This window comes from Epinephelus moara, chromosome 1 (genome assembly GCF_006386435.1).
Source record: "Epinephelus moara isolate mb chromosome 1, YSFRI_EMoa_1.0, whole genome shotgun sequence".
Classification (NCBI taxonomy): Eukaryota; Metazoa; Chordata; class Actinopteri; order Perciformes; family Serranidae; genus Epinephelus; species Epinephelus moara.
Window position 1 is genome coordinate 49,035,362 of NC_065506.1, and position 18,017 is coordinate 49,053,378.

Here is an 18,017-nt window from a genome sequence, read left to right on the forward strand (position 1 = left end):
TGTTGGCTGCACACACAGTGTCAGAGCTCCTTCAGTGACGTTACTCTCTGCTGTGTTGAATCAGAGTATAAAGCTGATTAAATGTAACGAGAGCGAGCTGCAGATGGATCAGGCTCACTGACGTTAACTTTGCTTACAGTGTCAGAATCTCCTCTTTCTCCAAAAGATCTGTTTGCCCCAGCAAATTCACCGTCACACTCCACTGACTCCAAATGGAGGGCTATTCAGTGCACGTGTGGAGGGGGGGTGTGTTAGTGTGTGTGGGCTGATGAATAGCAGAAAATGTCACTGGATGCTTCACTCTGTTTTGTTTTTGTAACATTGGCCGTGAGCCTGCCGGGAACACGGGGGAGCATCCAGCAGGTCCAGAAGCTTGGGGACGTTTCCTGTACTTTGGAGCAGTTTCCAGCAGAGACAAATGCAGCAGGTCAGGCATGTATATGTGGTTCTGAGTGAGGCGGCCGGGGCTGAGACAGACGCTGGGCAAAGGGACACATGTAGGGAGAGACACAGCACAGGCTTTGGCAGGAGGACTCTTATCTGAACCCACTTCTCTTTCTTTAATCTCAGTTATCTTTGACACCAGTGAAGATTTACAGCAGTTTGAAATGTCGCTCATCCTGACCGTGCTGGACAAGCTGGCGTACTTTCTGTCTCTGATAGCGTTTTGTGTCAGTGTGTCCTACAGCTGGCTGAAATGAAACTAGATCCTTCTTTCTGTCCACGAGCTCTGATAATGACCGCATGCTTTTTCAGTGGATATTTAACAAATGATCCTGAGGTGTGGGGTGTGAGTTACGATGCTTTTTCTCCTGACTTCTCTGAGTGAGTTTCTTTGCTTTACTCTAACACATCTGTGACTCTGTGTGTCTGGCTCAGCGTCGACTAACACGAGATGTGACCTCGCAGCTGTTCTGACAGGTTTGATATCTGTGAAATCAAGCTGAGTAATTTTTGTCCTTCAGGTGTAACTGAAGACAGTGAGCTCTTTGCCAAAGACCACGATGCTGCAGCGGTGCATCCTGAGGCCGTACCATGTGCTCGCACTGGTGCTGTGTGTGTCAGCCAGAGAGGACTTTGACTGGACCAAGAACGACAGAACGTCTTTTTACTACGGCACCTTCCCCACTGGTACGACTCATGATCAAACACCAAATATTCACTCACCAAAGACACTACAGGACGCTGGTTTGGTTTTAGTTTCTGGGGGACGGACACATAATGACACAGAGAGTTTAGAGTCGTCCACCAGAAAATTTTCAGCATTAAACACTTAATTTTCTGCATTCTGGTGCATTTTTCTGCATCAATTTCATTTCCTCTGCTGCTTTTATGTTTTTATTGGGGGGTACAAATGCACATGTTCGAAGGATTGAGGGGGACATGCTCTCTGTACCCCCCCCCCCCAAATCTACGCCTGTGCAAACACTATAATCAGGGTTCTTACAGCTTGACGCCAGGAGGATTTAAAACTTTTTTATTGCTACTCAGAGTGAAATTTAAGACAAAAAAGGTATGAACTGACATCATTTAGCTACTAAAGGTGAAGGAGAATTTTGCCAAAATATCCATTGTAACACAGAACAGGAATTTTGTTGCCCTTAATGCAGGAGGCATTCAGTAAATTATTATTAAAAGTTGTCTGTTATTTGAGATTTTAAAATGCAACATCAGGAAAAAAAAAAGATTCACAAAATCCTGCTCCCCATGTCTCAGCATGTTTAAGATTTTTTAAAGATTGATTTAGGACATTTTAGAACCAATTAAGGTCTTATTGTTAGATGAATGAGTTCAATGCCTTTCAGGATCTGCAGGAGCCCTGTGTCATAATCAAAGCATCAACATGTATGTTTTCTCCTCTGCAGGGTTCTCATGGGGCGCCGGCAGCTCTGCCTATCAGACTGAAGGAGCCTGGAATGCAGACGGCAAAGGGATGAGCATCTGGGACGCTTTCACCCACAAAAAGGGCAAAATATTCTTGAACGACACGGGAGACGCCTCGTGTGAGGGCTACTACAAATTCAAGGTGACGTGCAGAAGAAAGTTTAGGACATCTCCAGAAAAGGAGAAAGCACTCACGCGTGTAAACCTCAACTAGGGTTGACAAAAACATTTTTTGTTTAGTTATTGTTATTATTTGTTCATTTTAGTTAAGTTTGATTCAGTTTCAGTTTGTTTCTAATCCTGCAACCACACCTGTAGGATTTGGAGTTAAGTCTCTGTGAGTGTAGGTGTTTGCTGTAGTAACCAAATTAATTTTTAACCTCTTAAATATTCTGCTCATTATTCCCTGTATTTGATATCTTTGGAAACTTTAAGATGTCCACTGGAGTTTTAAAAAGAGTTTTTTGCATTTTGGGAAACTGAATTGTTTGCTTTGCTGCAGAGTTAGAAGAGGAAGACTGATACACCTCTCCAAGTTCTCATTTAACTCTCGTGTGTGTGTGTGTGTGTGTGTGTGTGTGTGTGTGTGTGTGTGTGTGTGAGAACAGTGTCTGGCAGCAGAGTGTGATTTTGAAAATGTTTCCTGCTGTTTGTTTTCCAGGATGACATCAACTTGATGAAGGACATGAAGCTGAATCATTATCGTTTCTCCATCTCCTGGCCGAGGATTTTACCAAGCGGACTGAAAAGTAACTACAGAACATGCCTGACCTTATGTTATATCTAATTTTCATTTTTTCATTGTGGTGGACATTATTGTACATTTCTGCACACCACATTAGATTTTGTACTTTATTATGGAGAAGATATGTTGAAATGTGATGGTGGTTTGGTTTGGGCACAAAATTGTCTTAGTTCTAGTTAAAAACATCTGATTCACAACCTCAGCAGAAAAAGCAGCAGTCTCAGTGAAAAGCAACTGCTCTCTATACCACTGTCCCTGGTGGGAAAACAACCACGTTTGATGGCTAAAAAGACGCTAGTAAGACAGTTGATATGTTTCCATGGAAACAGTGAAGTGGAGCTACAGTCCCAGCTGGACGAGGACATCTAACTGGTCTACTGTCCTTGTCCCAGTATACAAGCACGGGAGGGGAATCCGTTTATTGAGCCAAGTATGTGCGACTCCTCTACGATAGGTGGAGATATGCCCCCTTTCAGCTTGTTAGTATTGGACCTTTTTCCTGTTGACCTATTACGTCACAGACCAAACAATGGACAAACAAGTTAGCTACGGTTAGCTAGCAGCTAACTGCTACCATGGTGGACAACTTTACAGCTCTGTACATTTGGTCCGTCCAAAAAGTCACGGCTCTGGATGTAGATTTCTCCATGTTGTTACCGGCTTCTTCTTCTCTTACACATTTAATGCTATTGGACTTCCGGGTCAAAGCCCGGGGCGGAAACTGTGGAGCATGCTCAGAGCGCCTCGGCCAGTTTGGGTCTGATTGACTGTATACATGCAGGAGTCACATGATCTGGGTGTGTTAGTGAATACTGATATGAATTTATTGATTAACTCTTTCAGGTGAACACATCAACGAGAAAGGAATCAAATATTACGACGACCTGATTAACATGCTGCTGGACAATAAGATCACACCTATAGTGACTCTGTACCACTGGGATTTACCACAGGTGAGCACTAAACCTTCAGTGTTCACAGACTGGAGGAAGCTACAGGGCCGACACTAACATGGCTTCACTCTGCAGTTCTTACAGGAGAAATATGGCGGCTGGCAGAACGGCACCATGGTCAACCACTTCAACGACTTTGCCAACTTGTGCTTTGAGAGGTTTGGAAACAAAGTGAAGTACTGGATCACCTTCAACAACCCCTGGGTACGTCAGGGTACAGAGGGACGGTGCATTCACTGTCCTGTGAACACGGTGCATTCACTGTCCTGTGATCACGGTGCATTCACTGTCCTGTGAACACGTGTAATGTTTGAGTTGGATGTCAGAGTGTCGTCTTGTGTTTTCAGTCCATCGCTGTGGAGGGATATCAAACAGGGGAACATGCACCTGGACTGAAGCTGAAGGGAACAGGAGCTTATAAAGCTGCTCACCACATCATCAAGGTGAGAGTCAACAGGTGATGGTTTGTGTCCAGTTTGGTGTGGTTTTATCTGCACCAAGACTGGGTAACAAACCCAGAAATTCACTGTAAACCCAGATCCATCTATGACATAAAATTCAGTTCAGTTCAGTTGACACCAAAAACTTAATGTTAAATCAACAGTTTTTGAGTTTTGAGTTAATTTGACTAAAATCTATAAAGCTTATTTCTCCTAATTAGTTTAAGGCCAATAAACAACACTGTCATTGTGCACTCAACATATTGTGGCGTGTCGGGGCTGAATGGGCGGAGTTTTCACCCATTATACTGTCACCCTTCACATTTTTGTAGTTGTGTGTGATTTGCAGTCATTTTTCTAATAATATCAAACAGACTTAAGTGTCTTTCTGCCTTTGAAACAGGCACACGCTAAAGTTTGGCACACGTATGACATGCAGTGGCGAAGCAAACAGAAAGGTAACAAGATAAACTGACGACACGATTTGTTGAACAGATGTTTTATTTTGATATTTGATTTAACTCAAAGATAAATTTCCACCTCGCTGGAGAGTAAAGGTGCTGTGTGTGTGTGTGTGTGTGTGTGTGTGTGTGTCCACAGGCCTGGTTGGGATCTCGCTAACAGCAGATTGGGGGGAACCAGTGGACATCACCAACCAGAGAGACATTGAAGCAGCAGAGAGATACATCCAGTTCTACCTGGGATGGTTTGCTACTCCCATCTTCCACGGAGACTACCCCCAGGTCATGAAAGATTACATCGGTATGTCACGGTCACATGTAACCACGTCTATTAGAAACTGTGTCGGTGCATCACTAAACTGTTTTTATAACCGTGTTGATGCTTGGTGTTTAATTCATTTACAAAAACGTAATTTGCAGGAGACAGAGCTGTCAAATGAAAACTGTGAGACTGTCCTCATTAGGAAATGTCAGCATCTGTTATCTGGTCAAAAAACTTCTTGTAATATAATTTGCTTCTTCATGTGCTAGTTTGCTTATTAAATGTTTTGACCTTTGACCTTCAGGCAGGAAGAGTGGCCAGCAGGGCCTCGGAGCGTCACGGCTGCCCGTCTTCTCGCCTCAGGAGAAGAGTTACATCAAGGGAACCTGTGACTTCATGGGCCTCGGCCATTTCACCACTCGCTACGTCACCCTGAAGAATTACCCGTCGAGCGTCGGAGACAGCTACTTCGCAGACCGTGACCTCGCTGAGCTGGTCGACCCACAGTGGCCTGATCCAGGATCTGAGTGGCTCTACTCTGTTCCCTGGGGCTTCAGACGCCTGTTGAACTTTGTCAAGGTACGCAACACAAACGTGTGCATGCTGTAATATTTTACTGGAAACAGTTTGCATTTCACATCCTGTTAAACAGTGAATGGTCCGCAGCCTTTTTATTTTCAAAAGTTAACTGCATGAATTCATTTGAAAGCACGTTACAGTCTCCTGCCTGTATGTGAATAACAGAATGAGGGGGAGGTGGCGTGCTTTGCTGCGCCTCCAGCAGAGGAGAGCAGCTCATCTGCTGCACATAAACTCCGTCTTGGTTTAAAGGTGCTGACACATCAAACCAACATCAAAGAACTAGCGGCGACGAAAGCCAACTGTTGCGTCGTCTACGTCGCCTCACGTCGCCCTGTGTCAGTTGCATTTGAACACACTACATGGAATACATCCGACGGCCAAGTAGCACGTACGTTCTGCGCCTGTGTGAGAGAGAGTGGAGTGAGAGAGTGGTACATCCTGTCAGCCGAGGGGTTTCCTATCTGTGCAGCCGAGCACCGCAGCACCTCCACGGACTATTACATCCAGACGGTCCCGGTGTTTCCTCCGCAGGCTCCACTTCACTCAGCTGCCCGATAAACCCGCTGCTTCTTCCCACTTTAACCTGAATAACAAACCAGGGCTCGCTGCTCCGGTTGGATCCAAACGGAGAGCCGGGGCTAGCTCAGAGACTAGCCTGAGGAGGAAGCACCGGTTAGCCCCTGTTTCACTACAGGCAGATTCACTCGCTACAGGGGCGAGGAAATAAAACCTGAACAGCCAATCAGAGTGATCTCTCTCACCGACAAGCTCCGCCGCCGATATAACATGCTCAATCGGCCAAAAAGCCGACGACGCCGAGGTGCAGACGGTGCGGGACACACTGCAAAAACTAGGGCGACAGACGCTCACCGACGGCCCGACTTTGGTCAACGGCCGACTGTCAGCTTGGTGTGTCAGGGCCTTAAGTTGTTTGATGCTACAATGTGTGTTGGTCAGCCGGTCTCATTTGTGTACACGCTGATTGTTGCTCCGAACATTGTTAATGTTCGCCTCTTGGTGATGGTTTAATATACTTCATGTTCATCTAATTATTTGGACATTAAATTAAAACATACTTGTAACTGCTGCGTTTTGTAAAGACAAATTAACATTAGCATGTCCGTGCTGTAGACTGTGTGGATGCTGCACTGCCCTCGTGGTTAAGTTTCACCTCTTTCGTTCTGTCAACATCACGTTATTAATAAACATTTACAGAACTGATTATTGACCTTTGTGAACTGGTACAGAGTCATCCACACTCGTATCCCAGTGCACCTGAGAATCAGTTATTTACCCCCCTAATAAGAGCTGTCAAATATAGAATGAAATTTTACAAAGAGTAAACCTACTACATCATGCACAAATCCTGATAAAGAGAGATGCATGCTGGGCTCTCACATCCACCAAAACTCTGCTGATACAAAGTTTGAAAGTACTGAAAATTTAACTGAATGAACTGTTAAATATTGTTGGAAACAAACTTTTTATTACTATTTTATTACAAGTTAGATGAGGAGATGGAAACCACTCTGACTATGGAGCTGGAGCCAGAGGGTGATTATCTTATCTTAGCTTAGCTTAGCATAAAGACTGGGAGCAGGGGGAAACAGCGCTTGGCTCTGTGCACAGTTAAAAAATACACCTACCAACACCTTTAAAGCTCAGTAATTGAGCTATATCTTGATGTTTAATAATATAAATTACAAACACAAGTAAAAGTGACAGTTTGTGGTTTTAAATGGAGCCTAGATTCGTGCACCTGATGGCAAACAGGACTGGATGTGAAAATGAGGCGTACAGTATGATAATGTTGGATATATATCGTTAAACCAAAAAAACATATTGTCTGTTTCCACTTTAATGCACAGACATGGGGATCCATGCTCTCATTTAACTGTCGGCAAGAAAACAAACCTGTTGAAAATATGTCACATAAATACGACTAACACCCTGTGACACAACAATAGAAAGATTTGTGTTAGGAGACATGAAATATACTGTATCATTAAAATAGGACACGATGATATGAAGCAGTAACAGTATGTCTTCCCTCCTGAATGTAATCCGATGTCTCTCTGACAGACTCAGTACGGAAACCCGATGATATACGTGACAGAAAACGGCGTGTCAGAGAAAATGCTCTGCACCGACCTCTGTGACGACTGGAGGATGCAGTACTTCAAAGACTACATCAACGAAATGCTCAAAGGTGAAACAACAACTGCACTCGACACAAAGATAAGATCAGAAACATTTTCCTGTCTGCTTCATGTTTTATTCGACTAACAGAGCTGACACGTCGCTGATCTTTCTCTCTACCAGCGATAAAGGACGGGGTGAACGTGAAGGGTTACACAGCCTGGTCTCTCCTCGACAACTTTGAGTGGGACGAAGGATACTCCGAGAGGTTCGGACTCTACTACGTGGACTTCAGGAACAAGAACAAACCACGCTACCCGAAGGCGTCTGTCCAGTTCTACAAACGCATCATCAGCTCAAATGGCTTCCCCAATCAGAGAGAGGTAAAGTGTCACACCTCAGTGAGCATCATGAAGCCTCTCTGAACATGGTGTTTAACCAGCTGTGGGATCTTCACAGGTGGAGAGTTGGAAGAGGAAAGCCGTGGAGACGTGCTCCTCCAGTAACCAGCTCCTGGCTGCAGGTCAGTACCATGATGATGAGGAGGCTGTGATGAAGCTGGGCGGGGCCAAACAAAGGAAAATTCTGTGTCCAGCTTGTTTCTGCGCTCTAACAGGGTTCTTCTTTGTTTCGCCCCTCCAGCTAGAAGAAAGTCCCAGGGAGATCAGGAACATGCAGGGATGCAAAAGGCTTGGCCAGTGCATGATGAAGTTTAGGTACTACAGTTGTTTCTGAGTGAGATCAACATGATTTTGTTTTTTACAGTGTTACTTTAAACTCCTGCTCTACTTCCACTGCACGGTTTACTGCAACACATTTCACTGAGAGCTGCAGGAATTAATCACTTTGTAGATTACACTCAAAGTGATCACGATGGGCCTCAGGCAGAAAACTTTAATATGAACAAAGTTTCTCTTATTTTTGTTCATATCCACAATTTGTTCTTATTTCATTAGGACCCACTGATTCCCAAATTTACCAGAGTTTTCTTATCTTTGCTGTTTTCCTAAATTTTGCGAGTGCTAGATCTCGCTCACCAAGATGAGAGAAAACATCTCGTTTGCAGTCCACAGATTGTTTGTTTTACATTTGAGGAACATTTTAAAAAGATATGAACATCATACGTATAATCAAATTTAGTGTTTGTTTTAGATTAATCATAATTATGATAATTTAATTTCAGGGCCAAAGAATTACTTCTATACTTGGTCCACTGATCCAAATTACTATAATTTCAGTTACTGTGCGTCCCTCTGATGACCAGTACTGGAATGTAACTAAGTACATTTACTCAAGTACAAATTTGGGGTACTTTTACTTTAATTAAGTATTTTAATCTCATGCAACTTTCTCCTTCTGCTCCTCGACACTTCAGAGGAACACACTGTATTTTTTACCCCACTACAACTATTAATCAAGTTTAGTTACTTTACAAATTAAGGTTTTTTTTTTTGCACACAAACCACATGAAAATATAAAAGTGCAGCTGAAATGATCAGTCGATTATCTTTTAAGTTATTCTTAATGCAGTTACGTTTCATGGTTCCAGCTTCTAAAATTTGAAGACTTGCTGCTTTTCCTTTTAAAAGGGTTCAATAATGATTGATGATGACGATTTAATAAATTATACATACATAAATATATACAGTTTTTGATTCATTACAAAGAAAATTTTAACCAGAGTTGAAGGGAAAATAAATTAAAATTATATGTATTAAAGATACAACTGACACATCTGATATGAAATACAATAACTTATCTTATCAATAACTATCAATACTTGCATGTCCACACACTGACACACACACACCCACAGAAATACCTGCACGTTCCCATATGTACGCATCATATTCATACACCTGTGCACATCTGTACTGTATGTACCTGCATACATAGATATATACACATGCATGTGTTTGTGTTCTTATCTACACTTACTTGTATGGATATACATACATGTACGCATGTATGCACCAGTGCACCTATGTACTTATGTATCTGTACATATACATCATGCAGTGAGTAATATTCTTAATTCAGGACTTTTCCTAAGATTTCAATTTGGGTTTCACTCCTGCAGAACTTCATCTTCTCACAGCATTTATTCAGTGACATCTCTCCAGATCTTGGGCATGTGTCAGAATCTTTGCACACGGCACAACACCTGCCCTTATACAGTGTTTAGGGGGCCTTACCTGTGCCAACAGGTGACTCATGATCAACTGGGATCAATCATTCAGCACACCTGGGTCAGAGCAGAGTTGGATGGTTAAGAACATTTGGAGCTGACTTCTCTTGTTTCTTTTTCTGAACAGAGAATTAAGAGAAAACATTGAAGTGAGTGTTGCTGCGTGAGGCTCAGTGTTTCACAAAGAACTGCCCACAAATAAATTAAATTGTTCAAATTATCTCCACTGTGACTGATGGCAACATTAAAATGCCACTTTCTAAAATAATGCCAAGTTTTAAATGGTTTAAAAACTAATAGTTTCATCATTAAGAGGAATTAATTCCTCTTGGGGACATTTTGTTTTTTCACACTGTTGTTATTTCCACTGGAGTGATGGGGCTCCACACAGTCAGGTGCTCTGCGCTTTTAGTTTAGTGCCCTGCTTAATGGCTCTAAGGCACCTCAGTAGTTCCCAGGAAGTAAACTGGTTCCTCTTCAGCTACCAGTCCAAACTCAAACCAGCTCCCTACACACTGAGCTACTGACACCCAAAATTTTAAAGCCCACTTGCACTGCAGAAGCAGCCACAAGGTGTGTGGACGTGGGTCATAACCTGTAACCATCCTGCCTCTGAGCACCACCTGTACATGTGACGTGAGGCTGAGACTGCAGGTGGAGACATTTACTCACAGCTCTCTGTGTGTGTTTCAGACCCGCTGATCGGCCACATGGAGATGGTGACAGAGATCGTGGTTCCCACCGTGTGCACGCTCTGCATCCTCCTCAGTGCAGTCTTCCTCATGTTCCTGCTGCGAGGACGCATCTGAACACACACACACACACACACACACACACATGAATCTGAGAGTGACTCTGAAGCTGTAAAACTTTCTCCTGTCAGAGCATCGTGTTGATTTAACTGTCCTGCTGTTCTGGTCTGATAAACTGTGTCCAGGTCGTCACCATTAAGTCACAAAGCGCTGCCACCTGTCACAGCTCTGGAAGAATGGATTCAAGCTTGGTATCATTTTTATTATTTTTATTTTTTAACAAACTGGTCTTGTGTGGTTTTTGACGTAGCTCAGTTTTACAGGCTACTCATCTAACTGCAGAGAGGAGAGGGTTTACTGTCACATGAAGTTTGTAACATAAAGAAATAAGAGTGATGGAGATAAAGTGTTGTTCTCTCTGTGGACCATAAACTTCAAATAAACACATTTTTAAGACTAAACTCGTGTTCTTTTCTTTGAGACTGTGACTTTATCAATATGTCAAATATTGGGGGAAATTATCTGACCTTCTGACTGGTTAGATGAAAAACCTGGTTTTGTACAAGTGTGTGGCTCTTACCAACCCCTGTCAACCCCCCACCCCTTTTAAATAAATCATGAATAAAAATGAAAAAACAAATTAAACCAAATAATAAAAATAAAGCTAAAAAAACTTAAATCTTGCTGACTACTGAGTCAGAAAATATTTGTTCAGATATTATTATACAGTCTATGAATAAAACTCAGAAACAATTTCCTGTAGAGCATTTTATCCTTCAAATTAAAAGCTCTTTAACTGGACACAATAAGAAGGAAACTGAATATAAGAATACAGAAAATAGTATTTACAGTACTATACTATAGTGCATACATATACATATATATATATATATATATATATACATGTATGTATAGTATAATATAAGGAACTTTAATTGTATCTGATGCAGGCTGTAGCCAGGACTTTAGAAATACCTACTGAAGTCCTGAGGTCATGAGTCCAGTGACCTCAGACACAGCCCATCGGTCTGAAGACGTTTCCGACTTGCAACCAAAACAAACATATTTTTTCTTCACATTTTATATATTCATTTACCTGTTAAACAACATCCTCTGTAAATTTACAAATGGTTTCACAGCCCTCTGACCAATACCAGGACAAATTTCTGGTAGACAAACAAAGAATCCCTCATTTTCATTGAATTTTTGGCCTGTAAACTGTGAAATCTAATAATTTTGACGACTAGAATGAACTTAAAAATAAAATCTCACCATATGTGATTATGCGACAGAGGGGACCTTGAGCAACCCAACCGCTCGGGGCACCTGACCAAGGCAGCCCCTCAGTCTGACATCTCGTGCATGTGTGTGTCTTTCGGACCTGTGTGTTAATGATGTTAATGAGCGAAAAAAATTAAATTCCCCTCAGGGGGATTAATAAAGTATATAAGATAAAAAATAAAAATAAAAAAAAAACTATATAATATACATATCTATCTATCTATCTATCTATCTATCTATCATCATCATCGTCAATGTCACTGGTATTTGAATAGACTACGTTCTGTTAGACCTTTATTTTGAAAAAGAAGCTCCGTACCGGAAGTTGGTGTCGCTAGCTTGGTACTGTTTGTTGCTTGTGTCACCGGACAGCTCGTAACGGGTAAGACGGTATTATAATGACATTTTATTTTAATAACACTGTTTGTAATGTCTGTAACTTGTGTTTAACAGTGACTCGTTGTGTTTCACCGTGTCGCTGACAGAAGCGAACTGTTTGACATGTTGGCTAACTGTTTATATGTTAGCTTATTCACCCAGAGAGTATCAGCAGCTCGTAGTTAGCTTAGCAGCGCCGTGTTTTCTCTCCTCTATAACTATCGGTACAAACGCAGAAATAAAGTCCGGTTGGACCGTTGTTGAGACAGAGACCTGGACCTCCTGTCCACTTGAGCGTCTGTCCTCTCCCGGCCTGTCTGTCAGTGTGAGACACGAGGACAGACGGTCTGTTACATAGATGTCATATACACTGTGTGTGTGTGTGGGGGGGGCCATGATGGTTGAGTTTACCGCCTTCTGCCGCAGCTCCGGTCGACCGATATGTGCTCCTCAGGGTCGATACAGAACATGAACACACAGGGAGAGTAGTGATTAATATCGGGGCCGATATTCCTACTTAATATTAAAAATACTAAACATCTAAAAATACAGAAAAAATGCTGCTAAATTAATGTTTACATTTAATTAAATAAAAATGATACATGTTCACATCTGTTCATTTGCCTTATTATATTATTAACACGCATGTTTTTTGATTGCTGTCTGTGTACATCACATTGCCTTTATATTCTTAATGCTGTGAACTTTTCTACATCCACTACAAAGTATTTTTACATATTCCTGTTTAGCTCTTTTATCTTAAAGTTATATTGTTTGTATTTTTGAACATTCTTTCAAATTATTTTATTATATTTTTTCTATTCTTTGTTTCTTACCGAAGCAAACTATGTAAAAAACAGTCTTACAATAAATGTGATCCTGAAATGTATAATACAGAACACCACAGTACAAAAATACTGAATAACATAACATAAGGAGCATTCTAAGTTGGTGGGGGTGAAGCTGCTATTAAGGAGTTTATGTACTATGAATAGTTAAATATACTGTACTAAAATGTGTCACACTTAATAAGACAACAATTTCAGAAACTTTATTGACATTGCACAGAGTACAGCATCTAACTAGAAGTGCAAAAAGCAGTGAAGCTCAGAATAATGTACAAATAAATATACAGAGGAATGTTGAATCAACAGTAACGAGAATTAATACAGTAGATATTTATAGTATGACTGAACAGTATTTACAGTATGTATTAATACACTGATTTACAAGTATAAAACATTTAGTGCAGAGTTAATTATGCGTGATGCTGATTGTATACATACATAAAGAGCTGGAGGTGCACGTTATAGATTGTGTATGTACAATATACACAGTGTTATAGATATATATCACTACTCTTTATGTCTGATAAATGTAGTGGAGTCAAATGTACAATATTTTCCTGTTAAGTGCAGTGGGGCAGAACAATAAAGGATCCTAAAATAAGTATCTAGTAACTGCACACAGTTACTTTCCACCCATTCTCTATAAATGAGATTTGTGTGATGACACTGAATTTTAAACAGGAAATAAATTTTTAGATTGAATCTGTCGCTGTTTTCATACTTTAACTGCAGTAAGTGACGTACTCGTAGAAAAACAGAACTGCTGCTTCTGTAATCAGTTTAGTCACATTAATGTGAACATGACACTGTTATTGCCTTTAAAGCTGATTGTGGCTGATCCAGGCTCTGTCTTTCCTCCAGGACTTACACACCATGGAGGACGGCCTGTTGGACATTCCTGACAACAACAGCTTCGAGGATGAAGCTTTCCCTCCCCTCCCACCGCCTCACTCCCCGGGACAGGGAGGACAGGAGGACGGAGACCCTTTTGCAGATGGTGAGAAGCTGCGTCAGTCAAGAGAACATTCAGCACTTTAAGACAGTTTATATCTAGAAGCAGGAAATAATTATGGGGTCATAGTAAGATCGTTGAAGAGGAGTGACATAACAAACACCTACAGATGGTAACCACGCTGAAGGTTTTCTGTCGATGTTGACCACCTGTCCTGTTGTCCTGTGCTGTGGTCGATGCAGGGGACAACGATGGCGATGTGTCCAAGCTGGCTGACGTTCCTGCTGCTAAGAGGAAAGGAGTGAAGAGGCCGCAGCCCAAACTGGACTCTCAGAGGTACCTCAGACATCATCAAGGCAGAGGATGATAAAATCTGAATACTCTGTGTCGTCAGCTGATGTTAGGAGGGATTAGATACATGGAGGTCTTGAACCAATTACAGCTAAGTCCAGAAAAGCTAATTTTATCATCTGTCATATCATTAAACCTTATAAATCTGTTCTAATCAATATTTTTATATAAACAGTTGATGTGAAGAGTGTTTGTGACTTTCGTCTTCAGGCTGATCTCAGAGAGAGGACTTCCAGCTCTGAGGACGCTGTTTGATAACGTCCATTTCAAAGGCAAAGGACACGAGGTGAGAGCTGACAGCAGACACATGATCAAAGCTAAACACAAGATGACTGTGGAGCAGTTCATATTCACTGTACTTCATCATGTCACACACATTAACCCGGCGTTTTCCTGGTGTTTGTGTGTGTGTGTGTGTGTGTGTGTGTGTGTTCATTAAACCAGGCTTCAGACCTGAAGCTGCTGATGCAGAAGATGGAGAACTGGGCCCACAGGTTGTACCCCAAACTGCAGTTTGAAGACTTCATTGACAGAGTGGAGAAGCTCGGCGCCAAGAAGGAAGTGCAGGTGAGATGAAGATGATGCTGCTGAAGATTTCAGTGCAGTGTTGCAGGATTATTTGTAATCATTTGGATTCTTCTCTTTGGCAGACGTGTCTCAAACGGATCCGACTGGACATGCCGCTGACACATGAAGACTTTATGGGCGGTGAGAGATAAAAACACACAGACAGGGAGATAAGTTGAATTTAGAAAGATCTGAAACATGAAATATTTACACTGTATTGGCACTGACAACTTTCCTAAATCTCTCCTGAGCTCAGACCTCATGAACAAATGAAGAGTCAGTTATAATAAGTTATTCCCATGTGGCGGAGCGCCTTTTGCCACGCAGATTAACAAAGTCTTAAATCTAACCGCTAACTTTCCTTTAAAATTCACACTAAATCAACCCCTCTGTGGAAATGTGTCTTGGTTCAGGTGAAGAAGAAGTGCCTCCTGAATCACATGACTTTGGGGATCCAGATCCGTTTAATGAAGCAAGCTTTAATAACCTGCAAGCGCCGATCCACTCCACCCCGGCTCCAGCTGCTCCACCTGCTCCATCCACTCCCTCTCCAGCTGCCCCCTCCCTGACCGAGGAGCAGCGTAAACGCATGGAGCTGAACAGACAGCGCGCCCTGGAGAGGAGGCTCGCCCGCCAGCAGCAGCACACAGGTGAGAGGAAGTTCATCAGCTCAGTGACGGACAAGAACAAGAACATAAGTTAAACTAACAGAGTTCAGTCTGTGTTCCTGAAAACTGACGTTTGACTTTAATGACGTCTCTGTGCTTCACTCCTCCTGTCGCCCTCCAGATCCCTCTGACTCTCAGACTGTTGACTCGTCAGTAGATGAACCCACGTCTGTCTCCTCTGCAAACGTCCTCAGTGATTCAAAAGATCAGGATGAGGAGGGTTTAGACCTGGAGCCAGTCAGCAGCAGCACACAGCAGCACAGCCAGCCTCCACACACACTCTCTGAGGCTGCTGCTGAATCTGCTCAGGCTGAGGAAGAGGAAGAATCCAACCTCAGCACCGTCAAACAACCCAGTGAGCTCCCACAGACACACTCTGAGGCTGTTGAACCTGCTCAGGCTGAGGAAGAGGAAGAATCCAACCTCAGCACCGTCAATAAACCCAGCCAGCCTCCACACACACTCTCTGAGGCTGCTGTTGAACCTGCTCAGGGTGAGGAAGAGGAAGAATCCAACCTCAGCACCGTCAATAAACCCAGCCAGCCTCCACACACACTCTCTGAGGCTGCTGTTGAACCTGCTCAGGCTGAGGAAGAGGAAGAAACTGCCCTCAGCACCGTCGAACAACCCAGTGAGCTCCCACAGACACACTCTGAGGCTGCTACTGAACCTCCTCAGTGTGAGGAAGAGGAAGAAACTGCCCTCAGCACCAACAATAAACCCAGCAATGAGTGTGAGGAAGGAGAGTAATGCTCAGGTGCAGCACACACTCTGAAATCAAGAGCTGAAAACTGTACAGACAGAGTTTTCTTTGGACAAGAACTAAACTTAAATCGTCTCCTTGTAGCCTGTAAAGAGGAACTTAATTCAGATTCAGAACGCAGTTCTCCTCGTTCCTCTCTGATGTTTATCATTAAGCGCTGATCCTTCATCTGTCGTCGTGTTTGTTGTTGAACTGGAACTGAATATTTCCTTTTCAGATTTTTCCAAGTATTTACATTTATTTTGTTTGACTGACTGACAGCAGTGCATCAGGCTCCTCTGGCTCCTCCTCCTGCTCCTAATGACTCCACCACACCTGAATGAAACCAACCAATCAGTGCTCAGGAGGAGTCTCTAACAGAGGAGGAGGAGGAGGAGCTCTGCAAACACAACAAACACAGTCGCTCAGAAAAAAACACCAGCGATGATAAAACTGTTCGACAGATGAGTAAACAGAAGACCAGTGGTAGAAAGCTTCACAGAAGAAGACGGTCTCGTGTTAACTCGTCCTCTCTGTGTGTGATGTTGTGCACGAGCAGTGATTGACAGCTGTGTCACACTCAGACCACACTACCTGTGTGAGCCGAGCGTGACGACTTCTTCACTGAGCTGCTGTGGCTCTCATGCGTGCAGCGTTCACTCAGACAGCGGCGCTGCTGCTTTAATGACTGTATTTACACAGTTACCAGCTGTTACTGCTCAGACAGGTGTCAGAGACTCCTCTTGGCTCTGATTGGTTGTTATATTCAGGTGTGGTGGACTCCTGCAGATGTCATCAGGAGCGAACCTGATCATCCGTTTGATGTTCTGCAGTCAGGATCCAGTGACAGTTTGAGCAACAAGTAGCTGTGATGTCAGGAACTACAGACGAGTCGAAGAGAGCCTCGGCCTGTTTATGTGGTGATGTCATCGATGCAGCCTGTGAGGTCACTGTGACCACGTTCAAACCTTTCATCTTCTCTGGAGCTTCAGCTGAAGAAACTTAGTCAGTACTTTTATAAAATGACAATAAATGATTTCTCACAAAATGAAGCTTTTCAGTTTCTTCACTCATCTGTGCACGACTCCTCATCTTCCTCATCTAGCCTTATATTACAGCTGTGTGTTCTGTGCTGCTGTCCCTTTTCCCTCCATTATAGACCTGCCCAGGTGTGCTGCGTTAGTTACCGAGGTGCAGCACACCTGGCATGGAGGAGGTGTTTAGGAGCTCCTGTGTCAGCAGCAGAGGAGAGAGGCCTCTGGTGTGGGGACTGCAGGTTTTAAGATCTTGCCACTTTGTAATTTTGCCTTTTTTATTTTTGGTGGTAACCCTGAGTGGGGGCACGCTTTGGTGTGTTACAGTTGGCTCCTTCTTTGGAGTTCTGCGACGCACTGAGTTCAGCGTTTAAAGCCGCCTCAAGCTCGGCAGGCCACTGAAGACTAGCTAGGTTAGTTAGCTGTCTTGGTGGGCCGGTCAGGGTCGGGGTGCCTCAACTACTTGTTGCTAGTTTTTTGCACTTTGCACAGCAACTTGGTTTTGATTTGTTCAGCTGTGTCTAGCTTTAACATACAGCCTGGGTCAGCCGCACTTGTCTCCACATTAAGTACACTTTAAATGAATAAATAGCATTTGTCAGTGAACTATGGGCTGTTGTAACAGTGATGTGTTTACCTTTAACTGCCTCAGTAAGTGTGTGTTATTGACAATGTGACAACCTATTTATTCATTGCTTTAAGTGTGTGTGTGTGTGTGTGTGTGTGTGCTCTGCTGTCCCTTTTCCCTCCACTGCAGACCTGTCCAGGTGTGCTGCATTAGTTAATGAGG

General features: G+C 42.9%; 2 protein-coding genes across 7 annotated transcripts; both read left to right on the forward strand.

The window, feature by feature from the left end:
* Positions 1 to 271: 271 nt before the first annotated feature.
* Positions 272 to 10,867, forward strand: lctla (lactase-like a). Of its 6 annotated transcripts, XM_050041136.1 has the most exons (15): positions 440 to 825; positions 966 to 1,131; positions 1,866 to 2,026; positions 2,546 to 2,633; positions 3,473 to 3,582; positions 3,658 to 3,786; positions 3,930 to 4,025; positions 4,426 to 4,480; positions 4,623 to 4,784; positions 5,050 to 5,324; positions 7,410 to 7,536; positions 7,650 to 7,849; positions 7,926 to 7,989; positions 8,109 to 8,182; positions 10,348 to 10,867. In XM_050041136.1, exons 2-14 carry the CDS (start codon positions 1,005 to 1,007, stop codon positions 8,180 to 8,182), a joined length of 1,668 nt encoding a protein of 555 aa, XP_049897093.1. In that variant the 5' UTR covers positions 440 to 825; positions 966 to 1,004; the 3' UTR covers positions 10,348 to 10,867. The 6 variants fall into 6 exon arrangements, with proteins under 6 accessions (XP_049896784.1, XP_049897015.1, XP_049897093.1 ...); XM_050040827.1 differs by lacking the exons at positions 440 to 825; positions 8,109 to 8,182 and adding an exon at positions 272 to 427; XM_050041058.1 differs by lacking the exons at positions 440 to 825; positions 8,109 to 8,182 and adding an exon at positions 282 to 432.
* A 1,135-nt stretch (positions 10,868 to 12,002) lies between these two features.
* tipin (timeless interacting protein) lies at positions 12,003 to 17,603 on the forward strand. Its single transcript, XM_050041522.1, has 8 exons — positions 12,003 to 12,069; positions 13,775 to 13,910; positions 14,108 to 14,201; positions 14,427 to 14,502; positions 14,661 to 14,783; positions 14,867 to 14,924; positions 15,197 to 15,433; positions 15,573 to 17,603. The coding sequence occupies exons 2-8, from the start codon at positions 13,787 to 13,789 to the stop codon at positions 16,199 to 16,201; spliced, it is 1,341 nt and encodes a 446-aa protein (XP_049897479.1). The 5' UTR covers positions 12,003 to 12,069; positions 13,775 to 13,786; the 3' UTR covers positions 16,202 to 17,603.
* Positions 17,604 to 18,017: the final 414 nt, after the last annotated feature.